At 36.1% G+C, this 12,739-nt stretch overlaps 1 protein-coding gene across 1 annotated transcript; it reads left to right on the top strand.

The window, feature by feature from the left end:
* Positions 1 to 2,981: 2,981 nt before the first annotated feature.
* LOC141647630 (uncharacterized) lies at positions 2,982 to 12,032 on the top strand. The gene is made up of 8 exons (XM_074455902.1): positions 2,982 to 3,557; positions 3,831 to 4,181; positions 6,187 to 6,331; positions 6,899 to 6,952; positions 7,340 to 7,431; positions 8,022 to 8,257; positions 8,403 to 8,573; positions 11,450 to 12,032. The coding sequence occupies exons 1-8, from the start codon at positions 3,223 to 3,225 to the stop codon at positions 11,590 to 11,592; spliced, it is 1,527 nt and encodes a 508-aa protein (XP_074312003.1). The 5' UTR covers positions 2,982 to 3,222; the 3' UTR covers positions 11,593 to 12,032.
* The last annotated feature ends 707 nt before the right edge of the window (positions 12,033 to 12,739 follow it).

Genomic DNA, 12,739 nt, shown 5'->3' with positions numbered 1-12,739 from the left:
TATAATAAACTAGGAGGTTATGGTTTATAAGTGATCACTTGTATTACTACTAATATGTGTAGTAGTGGAGGGGTCGGTCTATGTTGAAGCACTCGCGGTGCGGTCGAGCGACGTCTTTTTCGGAAGTGTGATCACCTATTTTCCACATTCATCGGCACAATTTTCCAAAATAGATTACTCATTCTTTTATGTTGATTATTTTATTTCCTATATTTGGTCTAAACCATCCGGTAATCCGAACCACATTGGTCCGACTAATCCGGATTTCGGGGCGTGTCCAAGGATTACGGTATTTAAATACCTCCCAATCGCAGTTGTGGGGGATCGATCCGCAGACCTCCCTACCAAGGACAGCCCCATCCTACCACTGCGCCAACCAACGATTGGTGTTTAGATGGGAAGATGATACACATACACATTGTGTACAAAATTTTTGTACACAAACCAATAACTACTTGACACGTGGCAAACCATAATTAGTTTGGTTAGATTAATTTAGGGTTGTGTTAGTCATTTTGCAAATGTAGTTAACTAATTTATGGTTAGTTTTTTTATGGTTAGTTTTTTTATATTTCATTTATTTTTCTAAATTCCCAATTTAGATTCAACGATTTTAATTTAGGAATTACTTTGTTTTTTCTGATTTAATTTTTTTTATAATTGATTATTTTTCGAAAAAAAACCTAATTATTTGAACCCTAATTTTATTCGAATAATTAATTCCTAATTGAATTCTATTAATAAAATGATGAATCCTTATCCAAATAATCAAAATCTTTCAATAGAGAGTAAGCCAAAATTGATGAATCTTCATACAAATAATAAATTGATGAATCGTTATACAAATAATCAATTCCTAATTGAATTCTATTAATAAAATTGATGAATCCTAATTCAATTAATCAGCAAATCGTTCAATCAATTTACGATGAACCCTAATTCAATTTCCGAAATTGGTTTGATCTAGTGTTTAATTCGTTTTTTTTTTAATCATTAACTAATGATGAACCCTAATTCATCAATAGAGGCCTAATTCAATTAATCAACAAAATCCAATACAACACACCCATCAATAACAATTACGGAGTATCTTATAAACCTTAATTTAAACAATTATAATTAACAAACAAAACATTCTATTGTTGTAAAATAACACTACTTTTGCAAAATGAATTTAGAGAAAGGTGCAACATTCGATTGCTTCATCTTATTGTGTTCTTTTAAGTTACTGACTTATGTTGCATTTATATAGTCAACCAAATCATCCAAAGAGAGGCGGCGTTTACGAAACAGTCCGCAAAATTTCATAATAGTAATTTCATACTCCGTAATAAATAATAAGAGAAAATTATTGATTACAGCCTTTTAAAACCCAGTTTTTGAAAATTACAGCCTTATATAATTTTTTTTGTAAATTACAGCAATAATAACAGTTCTGATCAGAAATTACAACCAAAAGTCTTACTCCGTTGGAAAATTGAGACAAATCTGAATTTTTGTGACTTAAGTTCATTTTTTAGGACGAAAATACCCCTTACCTTCATCTTATGTTCTTCTCCTTCATCAAAATTCACAACTCCATTTTCTCTCTAATTCACCATTTCTTCTTCACCAATATCACCTAAATCTAATTCACTCTTTTTATTCAAATTCTATCCTAATCAATTTAATTGAATTCTAATTCTATTATTTCCATTGTATCTTAAAATTAATTAGTGTTCTTCATCTTCGATTTTCCCCAAATTGAAAGTAATTAGGGTTCATCATCGATTTTCCCCAAATTGAAAATAATTAGGGTTCATCATCGATTTTCCCCAAATTTATTTTCCCCAAACTGAAAGTAATTAGGGTTCATCATCAATTTTCCCCAAATTTATGATGCTATTTACACTCGCATACTCAAATTAATCAGGCAAACATTCAATCTGGAATACTAATAGCTGGTCAATTGGCAAATTCGGTTGTGAAGCTAGCTGGAAAACAATTCGGAACTTGCTAAAGAAAGACCAAGGCTAGTAAAACAGCACTTTTTAACAAAATTCACCGAAAACGTCATCGTGGTGCAATTTTCAAAGAAAAGTGATATTATGACTGTAATTTACAAAAAAAATTATATAAGGCTGTAATTTTCAAAAAGTAATTTTTAAAAAGTTGTAATCAACAATTTTCTCAAATAATAATTGGAGGAGCGAGAAAGGTTGGATGAAGATGCAGACAAAATCCCTAAATTTGCAGTAGCTGCTTGTGTGTAGTTTGATTTCGGCATTACTCTGCAAGCTTTATGTTATTGGTCTTCTAGATTTAACCATTCAATGAAAATTTCATATTAATAATTGAAAAAAAAATTGCAACAAATAATATTAACAATTTGATAAACAAATAAATTATTTCATTAATGATAAATTAAGATCATTGTTGAAATCTTTTGAGAAATTAGATTAGGTAAAAAAAAAAAAGTAAGATTTAATTTGATTAGGTTTGAGGTTTAAAGGGTATTAAATGAAAAGTTAATGATAAAATATATGTGAATTGTGAAATAGTTAGTCAGATGTAATTGAATACAAAATTCATTATTATGATCCCAAATTTAATTTTTGGATGAACCCTAATTTAGCCGAACTTATTTATAATTTGGGTTTCGTTAATTTGAAGCAAAAACTAGTCACATGTAACTGAATATGATAATTAGATTTTGACAAAATTGATTTAATTGAATAATAATAAATAATTCTATTTTTAAGTAATTGACTAAATTTAAATGGAAACAAAATAAATCAAAGGAAATAAAACTAACCATAAATTAATTGACTATATATGCAAAATGACTAATCTAACCCTAAATTAATCTAACCTAGCTAACTATGATTTGCCACGTATCACGTAGCTATTGATTTGTGTACAAAAAGTTTGTACATATGGGTAGCCTTTTCGGTTTAGATGAGAGGGTATAACTTACCAATTATTACAAGTATAACAGAGCCGGACCCACAGTGACCTCACTCCCACGAAAAACGGCAGTCCATCACATCTCCATCATTCCACCACTAATTCCTAACGGCAACTCAACAAATCCGTGACGGTTACACCTTCTCATTTCCCAATTCCTACACCACCGTTACCGTCTTATTTAACCTCCCTTCCTAACGGACCTCTCCTCCTTCCCCTAACTCCGTCAACTCCTTCTCCCAAATTAAATATAATAATATTAAAATAATTATAAAAATGACATCTTGCGACGATGATTTCTCTCTCCTCGCCACCGCCGCCGCCGATGACCACCAGAACCAACATTTCTCCCACCACCGCTACCACCCTCGCTCCGATCCCCCTAACGACGCCGTTTTCGTCAACCACTATGACTCCGCCGACTTCGATCCGGATCATGATCCTGATCCTGATCCTAATCCGGATCCGACTGCAGGCAACAAACGTAAGGATCGCGATGATGTCAGCGACGGCGGAACTCCGGCTGCTGGGACTTCTGCGGCGTCGTATTATAAGAAGGTCAAGTCTCCGGCGACTGCGTCTGCTAGCTCCGCCGAGTTCCGGAAAGATAGGTATTCCATATTATTACTCCTTCCGTCTCCATCATTTATTTACGCTTTTTATTCTTTGCCAGGAGTTCTAATCAGATGTAAATAAATGACGGGAACAAATGGAGTGGCGTCATATATTTTTGTAAAGCGCTTTTACAATTGACATAAATACCTTTATTTAATTAAAAAGCTGCTTTTTGTATTATTTCCTCGGAAAATCGATCACAGATACTTGAGTAAAGCGGTTTTAAGAAAACTACTCGAGTAAAGCGGTGTTGTATTGTGAAATGACAGGGAAGAGTGGAGCGACACGGCGATAGAGTGTTTGTTAGATGCGTACACGGACAAGTACACGCAGTTAAACAGGGGGAATTTGAGGGGGAGAGATTGGGAAGAGGTGGCGGCGATTGTGAGTGAGAGGTGTGAGAATCTGAGCAAGAGTGTTGAGCAGTGTAAGAACAAGGTTGATAATTTGAAGAAGAGGTATAAGTTGGAGAGGCATCGGATGACTAGTGCTGGACTTGTGGTTAGTCATTGGCCTTGGTTTAAGAAAATGGAGGCAATTGTAGGTAATTCACCGTCTTCTAAGGCGGTTTCGGATGAGGAGAAGGTCGGTGGTCCCAGTAGTGGGAGGCCGCAGAAGAGGTACATCTTGTTGCTCATTATTCTAGGATTAATTGTTTATCGTCATTTCTATTTTGTTCCCTTGAACTAGCTTGAGCTCGAATGAGGCTCAGTTTTGACCAAGCTTTACCTGGGTTTTGTCCAAGCTGATTTCAACGTCTTGACAAACTGGCTCAGTTCTGTTATGTTATAGGTTCAAGTACATATTGTTGTGGATCTTTCGTTGTTAGCCTATTTTTAACTCTAATTAATTTCTTATGCTTGTTTTTTAATTTTTATTACATTGTTCGTGATTGGATGTCGAGGAATGGTGCAACTAATCCAGTCCAACTATATGATATTGCTTTAATATTCATGCAGTTGATTTGAACGACTTACACATTGACATTTGCTGTTTATTAGCTACTGCCAATATCAATTTGTGATTTAATTTTGGAACTATTAGATGGATGCGTGCTCAATTTCTATGACATTGCGTCTGAAACTATTGGAGTTGTTTTGGTCTTTTGGAGAAGTCACTTTTTTGGTTTTTTTACTTGTGGATTGCCTTGTATTTTTGAAATGGTAAATTTTTTTCTAGAATTTTGTCTACTTTGTAGAATTTAGTGAAGCTCTGTCTTTTATACCATGAGTTTCAAAAGAGATTTTATCCTTGTTTTATCGCAACCTGATAAGTATTCGCGTTTGAAATAATCATGACTGGCTTATGTATAACGTCAGAAATTTAAATTTATCTTTTTACATGTCTTAATATGAAGCCATGGGAGTATTTGGGTTTCAAGCTTGGGACTTCAAGCAGATAACTGTATCTCTGGCCTTCAAAAATTTGATCAATCGGGGCAGTTTGTTTGGCTCTTCTACGAGAATTCAGATATTTTGCTAATGGAAAAAACGATTAGGATCTCATTGTAAATTGGGCCATTGGGGAGCATTGGGTGTTAGATAAAAGGGCAGAAATTTGTTTTGGCTTGTTTATAAATTAGGGTTGCCGAATTCATAATACACATAATTCGAATTCGCAATTCGCTCAAAATAGGGAATTCAATACGCAGAGTATTACAAAACAAAGCAATTCGCGAATTCGTAATTACTAATACGCTTATAAGAGAGCATAATTACATTCTAAATTAGGATATTTTCGAAGAATTAATTTTTTTGTTTTAGTATTTTATAATATATTTGCTTTTGAAAATAGATCGTCTCAGAGTGTGAGACCGTCGTAAGATCATCTTATTGTAAAATTTGGGTAGCTGTTTATGACTATTAGTCGTTACTCAATATTCCCAAAGGAAATGTCTAGAATTTTAAAGGGTGAAGACAAAAAGACTCCCTAAGATAGGCGAATTCATATTGAATTTTTAGTTTTTAATACACGAATCGAACATTTAGAATTCGCTTATTTTAATATATAATTCGCGAATTAATTCGAAAACGTATTGCGAATTAATACGCGTGTATTAATTCGCAATTCGCACCCTAGGTGAGCGAATTAGGTAACCCTGTTTATAATCCTTCAGCCAGGAATGCTTTATTTTGTAAATTGTGGCCTTCGATTGTCTTTGGTATCTGAAAACCAAGACCAAGATAACTATGATGCTTTGATAAGTGAAATTTGTCAGCTGCGTACAGCTGCAGTTATCCCGAATCTGGAAAGATGGAATTTTAGCATCTTCAAACAGATGCAAACTTTTTTCGTCACAGAGCTGTTAAGAACAGCTAACTTATACGTGTATACCGGTAGCAACAATATGTTGATGGTCAGTTTTTAGGTAATTGGTATAGTGGTAGCTATTTTACACTTGTGTTTTTCCCCCGAGATAGGGCAAAGGCACTTGCGTATAGCATCCCACTATGGCACTATATCATCTACAATTTAGAATTTCATGTTACCAACTATAGACACCTTCATATGATTTGTTGCCTCTTGAATGCCAGTCTCTTGTTTATGTGCGTTGGCCCTGTTGTGATTTTTTTTGAGGTAATAGGTATTGTGTACGTTTCTAATTGCATATACCTATTTGGTTAGATATCCAACTGGAACACCTGGTCCTCTTGGTCCGATCAACAATGTGAAGTCTAAATCTGTACCAAACACAAAATGGCAGAGGGTTGTTTTTAAGATCAGTGGAGCTGCTTTGGCAGGCAATGGTCCTCATAATGTAGACCCCAAGGTTTGTCCCTAGGTCTATGTTCTCCTTACCAATCCTACAGATTGCTTACTTCGGATTTGAATAAACACCTTGTCTTGCATGTCTAAATTCTATGATAGACATTTCAGCGAGTATTTGCTTTGAGCATGTTCTTTCACACTCTCTCCCTTTAGTTTTATTTGCTCATAAAAATATATGGTTGCTCCGATTTAATAAGGCCATTTCTAAGTTTAAATCATTTATTCATTGAAACTCCTATAAAAAACAGTTTTTTATTACTCTCTTGATTGAACAAAGTCCGACACTTTAAAGTCAAAGGGTGCATCTTACTTCAATATGATTTCTTAAAAATGACCCTTGTCAAATAGGCAAAATACAATGAAGGAAGTAATTGATTGCATTCTGTCTTTCTAGATATTTTATGCTAATATTAAATTAAATTAGATTAGATGTTTCACTCTACAGCTGAGTAATTATATACGTGTTTGGTTTTCAGTGTGAAATAAAATTCTGCAACAAGATAATAATTGTTCTTCTTCTCTGGCATAATTTCTATAAGGCATCTAAGTGGTTTTCTTAAATATCTAGGTGGTTATGCTTATTGCTAGAGAGATTGCTTTAGCTTATCGCCTCGGGGTGCAGGTACCTATCTTTCATTCTAATGTTTTTTTAAGTGAATTTATTTTACTTAAGGGGTCGTTTGGTTCACAACGGGAAAATGCAATGTCCGGGAAGTTCTAATTACTATGCTATTCTATTTCATGTGAACTTAAAAAAGTTGTTTGGTTGCATGTGGGAACTCCAATTTCACAGGAACTTGCACTTACCTAGGGGGGCTAGGCAAGCAACTTCCTCCATTATGGAGGAATTAGAGTTCCTAGGAAGTTCCAGTTCATGTGAATTGAGGCAACCAAACAACAAGCTATTTTTACACTTCCCATGAATTACAATTCATGTGTTTTTGATGGGCAACCAAACAAGTCCTAATTTTGGAGGGTAAGATACGTTACTTCATCTTTTGTATTTCAGGTGGCAATTGTTGTTGGAGGACGCAACTTCTTTTGTGGGGATACATGGAGAAATGCAACTGGTGCTGACAGATGTGTTACATACCAGATTGGGTATGTGACCTTTTTGTTGATTAATTCATGTTGGTAGTTGTTATTGGGATTCTGGAGTATCTTGACTGTTGAGTGGGCATGCATTTTTAATTACTTTTTCTTCGATGCGTATGGGTAATGTTTCTATCTAAATTTTTGTATCGTACTCTCTCATTTCTGTAAATAGAAAACAGGAAAAATTAACACTGAAGTTTTTTAAGCTATTTTTGTTGGCATGTGCATGGACTTCTGTACTGGAAATAAGGTCCTGTAATCTCGTTGAGTATGTTATGTTACTTTGTAGGTCATATATGTCTGTCCGTGTAATCTACTTCAGGTGCTTGCTATCTGTAGGTGTCTAACCTTGGCGTAGATTATATTATTTTTATTGTTAAATCAGCAATGGTTACCATGTGTGTGTTTTAATGAACCGATAGCCTCTCTATGAGGTGAGGTCCTTTTTTACTCGTGTGTTTTGTTATGCAAACCAATGTATCAAAATCTGTTCATATTTGGACATCCTTTTTTCATATTAATCTTAAAATCAGTCTTTACAGCCTGTTATGATTCTTTACACCCACACTCAATGATGACTTTATATTACATGTCAGCATGATGGCAACGGTGATGAATTCAGTGTTAGTCCAGTCAGCGTTGGAGAAGTTAGGTGTCCAGACACGTGTGCAAACTGCTGTTTCATTGCCCGAGTTTGGTGAGCCATACAATAGGCAACGAGCTATACGACACCTAGAGAAGGGAAGAGTGGTAATATTTGGAGGAATAGGGGGTGGTTCGGGAAATCCCCTGTTTTCCACTGATACAACAGCAGCTCTTCGTGCATCTGAGAGTACTGGCTCATCTATCTTCAGTACATTTGCTAAATGGATATGTTACCTCTGAATCATTGGATTTTGCATGCATTGTTTGATCCACTATATTCATTTTTCCACTCAGTTTCCTGATTATGTTATTCGCCCGAATCTTTATTTCAGTTCAGGCCCAGGCAGTTATCAAAGGTGGCAATGTTGATGGTTTCTATGATTGTACCTCCAGAAGCAATGACATTACATTTGAGCATATTTCATTTAGAGAGGCAGGGTCCAGAGGCTCGACGTCTTTGGATGTGATGTTGTTGACATTATGTGAAGAGAATGGTATTCCTGGTTAGTATACTTAGTTCCCTAATTTTATTTTTTAGAACATAATTGGTGCAATAGTGCTGTAGGTTGTCTGTCTAATGACCAGACAGGAGTTTTCACTTTTGTACCTTTAGGACTTGTTTGGATACCAAAATAGGAGGGAAAGGGAGGGGAGGGAGTAGGAGGGAAGGGTAAGGGAAGGAAGGGAAGGGGAGGGAGAATGGGGAATGGATGTTTGGATACAATTTCCCTCCAAATCTTTCATAGAGTGGAGGGATTTTGATTTGCCTTGGAGGAGAGAAAATGGATCCCTCCATTTCCCTCCACCCTTATTTGTTATCCAAAAACAAGGAATTTTATATCTCCTACGCTCCCTCCATTTCCTTTCCAATCCCTCCATCCAAACACACCCTTGGTTTGGGTCATTTGTAAATTACCCTCATGGCGTAGCTATCCATTGTATGGGAGTATTCGTTTATCGCTAAAGCAACATAATAAAGTTTTTCGAGGTCTTTTGTTATCCATATCCAAAACTTGCCTATTGTGGAGAGATTTTGATTAGGCTTGGAGGAGGGAAATTGGATCCCTCCAAATCTCTCTCCCTCCATTTCCCTCCACCCTCATTTGCTATCCAAACAAGAGATTTTAAATTCCCTACTGTCCCTCCCTTTCTTTTCCCTCCAAATCCTTCAATCCAAACACAACCTTCGCGTATGTTTGGACAGCAATAGAGGAGGTAAAGGGAGGGGAGGGAAAGGGAGGAAAGGAAAGGGAAGGGGAAATGGAGTAAGAGTGTTTGGAGACAATTCCCTCCAAATGTAGGAATGTCCTTAGACTAAGCCAACAATAAAAGTACAAAGTATAGGTATGATTGAACATGTGTAGGCTTACAATTAACACTAATAGCTGTAAGATATTTCATACAAGTATGGAGTGGCTTATTAGGAAATTTTATAGAAATACTGAAGTCTCAGCCAGAACCTGAAGCTCCTGAGTTTGCTAGCATAAAGACGTTAGGCAAAATGAGGACCCAAAGCGATGAGGCGCAAGCCTCATAACTTCATAAGTGAAAGGCACTTTTTTGTATGTGGAGCTAAAAATCTTCAAAAAATTGTGCCAAAGAGAGCCTTTTTGTTCCTTTGAAGGAGGTTGACATTTTAAGAGGCCAAAGTTTGTCATCGAGGGGGAACGTACAAGAACTGATAGAATAGGACAAAAACAATTAATTGCACAATTATCTCCCTCGAGTGTACCTGGGGGGTTGCACGTTATGAGCCTCAGGTGCGTCTTAGGCACCCTAAACCTGTAATGTGAAGAAAATCTTAAATGTAATAGGTGACAGCTGACCTCATTCACCATGTAGTATAAGTTTAAGAGATAGATCCCATGGCCTTAGCCCTTATGCTTCTCCTCTTCATCTTTGTATTTTTACCAAATATTTTGAAAAAATGCTTAGATATGGAACGTGGCCATTATAATTTTTGAAACATTGACACCAATAATCCCACCTTTTGTCTTTCTTCTTATAATAATCCTACCTTTCATTAATCTCATAGTAATCCCACCTTCATACTCTATCTTCTTCAAATAAAACATAGGGCCTGTTACTTCTTTAACCGGCTGCTTTATCTTTTTACTAAGTTATCTCTTATGTTGCTCGGACTCTTCAAGAGTACCTCCCAGGCTCCCATACCCGTGTCGGACACTCGACACTCGGACACTTCATTTAGACCAAAAACATGATTTTTTCCCATAATATAGACGAATCCGACACGTGGACACACACCCGTGACTGATACTTCTAACCGAGTCCGAGCAACATAGGTACTACTCATCTCCATTTACTAAGCCCTCATACCATGACATTTACAAGTCATCTCTATCTTTATTTTCCAGATTTTAACATTTTCCAATGCGTCTCCCACCTTTCTCCTTCAACTCGGCCAAAACTAATCCCGCTTTAGTCCATCCACCCCCATCACTGGTGTCATTTTTCATTTTTCAGCACTGGAGTAATCGCCGTAATTGGATATTGGGTTAATCACAGTATTAGGATGTACAAGATTTTGGAGGAAATTAAAATTTTCAAATTTATTGATTAGTATGGTGGAGAACATGTTTGGGTCCCTCTATACTCTTGATTATCAGACGACTTGTCAAATTTATGAAGTGGTTAAGGTAATTGGGAAAGATTATCTATTAATCATGCTCAAGATTAATGCCAATTTAGTACAAGTGAGGATTTCTATTGATGGTTCTTGTGGGGAATATTTTGGGTTATTAGAAACGAATTGAGGATTGTAAGAGAACAGTTGGTATTAGCGCTCTTGAAAAAAAAAGAGGACAATAACTGATGTTGGGAATTAATTGAGAGTGAGGAGAGACGCAGAAGAAAAAAACCAGAGAGAGGGAGTTTGAGAATGGTGGAGTTTCAGGGGACCGAGTAGATTCGAGCAAACATTCAAGTTGAGCCAAACGAGTCACTGTCAGTTATCGAAGTTATCAAAGTTGAAGGATTTTAAATGCCAACGTCGTTAGAGGATGGGCATGGTGTAATGGTGATGATGGAGCTGTGAAAACGGTGAGTAAGTTGCAGTGAAGGATGATTCAGGGAGATGGAATTGAAAGGAGTAATTGACCTGATATTGCAGGTAATATTTCATAAGGATTGTTTTAAGGAGACAGGGCATAAAGGAGGGATTATATTGAGATTAATGATAGGTGGGATTATTCTAAGAAGAAGACTAGTCGGATTATTGCTGTCAGTTTTTCCTATAACTTTTAGGGGTGATAGATCCTAGGCTTTAGGCCTCTTCCCATCTTAATACTTTTCCTAGACAAAAAAATGTGGCAAATTCATATCCGATGTAATTATAGCATTTTTTCCTTTTCGTGTGCAGTCGTGGTTTTTAACCTTCACGAGCCTGGTAACATATCAAGAGCACTATGTGGCGAGCAAATCGGTACTTTAATTGATCAGACGGGAATAGTTAGCTTACAGGACACGAGTTTGACATTACTGAATGGTGTAACACCTGTTTGAGTGTAAATAGCTCGAAATCAGGACACAAGCTTGTGATCACTCTAATCGCTATTTATGCTGTGGTGACCGTTGTACAAAGCGTTAAGCAGTCGACTGTGTTATACAACTGAAGGAATCGGTGTACAATGGGAGGAATATCTTTTCATTTTTCTATTTTCATTTGTGAAAGGCGGCCGTCTTCTACTTCCTACTGGAGTAACATACTTGATAGTTGATACCAGTAGTAGCAGGCTGTGCTGCAGAATTTTTCTTTATTGCTGGACAGTTTTCATCCTTCTTCTTGATGATGTAATTATGTTGTGCATTTGTAGTGATATTTATAATATAGGGTTTCTCACGAGTCTCTAACTATTCTATAGTCTAAAACAAATGAGTGACTATTTTCTTTTATTTTTTCTTCAACTGTAATGACCACCAAATAATACAAATATGTTTGGAAATGTTGGAGTTGAATAACCTTTTTTTTTCTTTTATTGCAAGGGCCGTAGTTCCTCGCGTTGATAATACCATCCAAAAGTCCCAAACAAATGACGATTTTTTTCTCTGATGTTTTCTATCTAATTTTCGAGCTTCACAGAATCACAGTGATATTTTTTGTTTCAAAATATGTAAAATTTTAACATAACTAAAATATATAAAAAAATTCATGTTACAACTTAAGATTAAACAACTACGAATTGTAAATTTCTTTGTTCCAGTTTATGATTCTAGGATGTTTGCTCCCATTGTGCTGGTGAGTGGCGATTGATGAGTGTTAGACTGTTCACAAAATCTCATTGAAGACGGCACGTATCCGTCACTTTGGAGTGACGGATACCATTTCCTCTCACAAATGACCCAAATAGAGGAGAGAGGGAAGCACATGGGGGTGCCCTCACCTTGTCCCCCCTATCCATTTTGTGAGTGACATTACCCGTCACTTGCTCCGACCCGTCTTCAGCAAGACTAATTGTAAACTGTTAGACAAACCTCAACCGATTAAGAGTGTGAATCAAATTCGATTGATTTAAAAAATGTGAATCGTATCCAATTGATTTACCTCCTTTCCCGAATGTAATTCATGGTTGGTCATGCTGAAGGAATTTTAAGTTAACTAACTAATTTTGTGATTTTGGAAAAAATATAACAAGGTTAAAATTGGAAAATT

This window comes from Silene latifolia, chromosome 3 (genome assembly GCF_048544455.1).
Source record: "Silene latifolia isolate original U9 population chromosome 3, ASM4854445v1, whole genome shotgun sequence".
Taxonomy (NCBI): Eukaryota; Viridiplantae; Streptophyta; class Magnoliopsida; order Caryophyllales; family Caryophyllaceae; genus Silene; species Silene latifolia.
The sequence above is the reverse complement of the archived record's forward strand: the minus strand, read 5'-3'. Positions and strand labels throughout refer to the sequence as shown.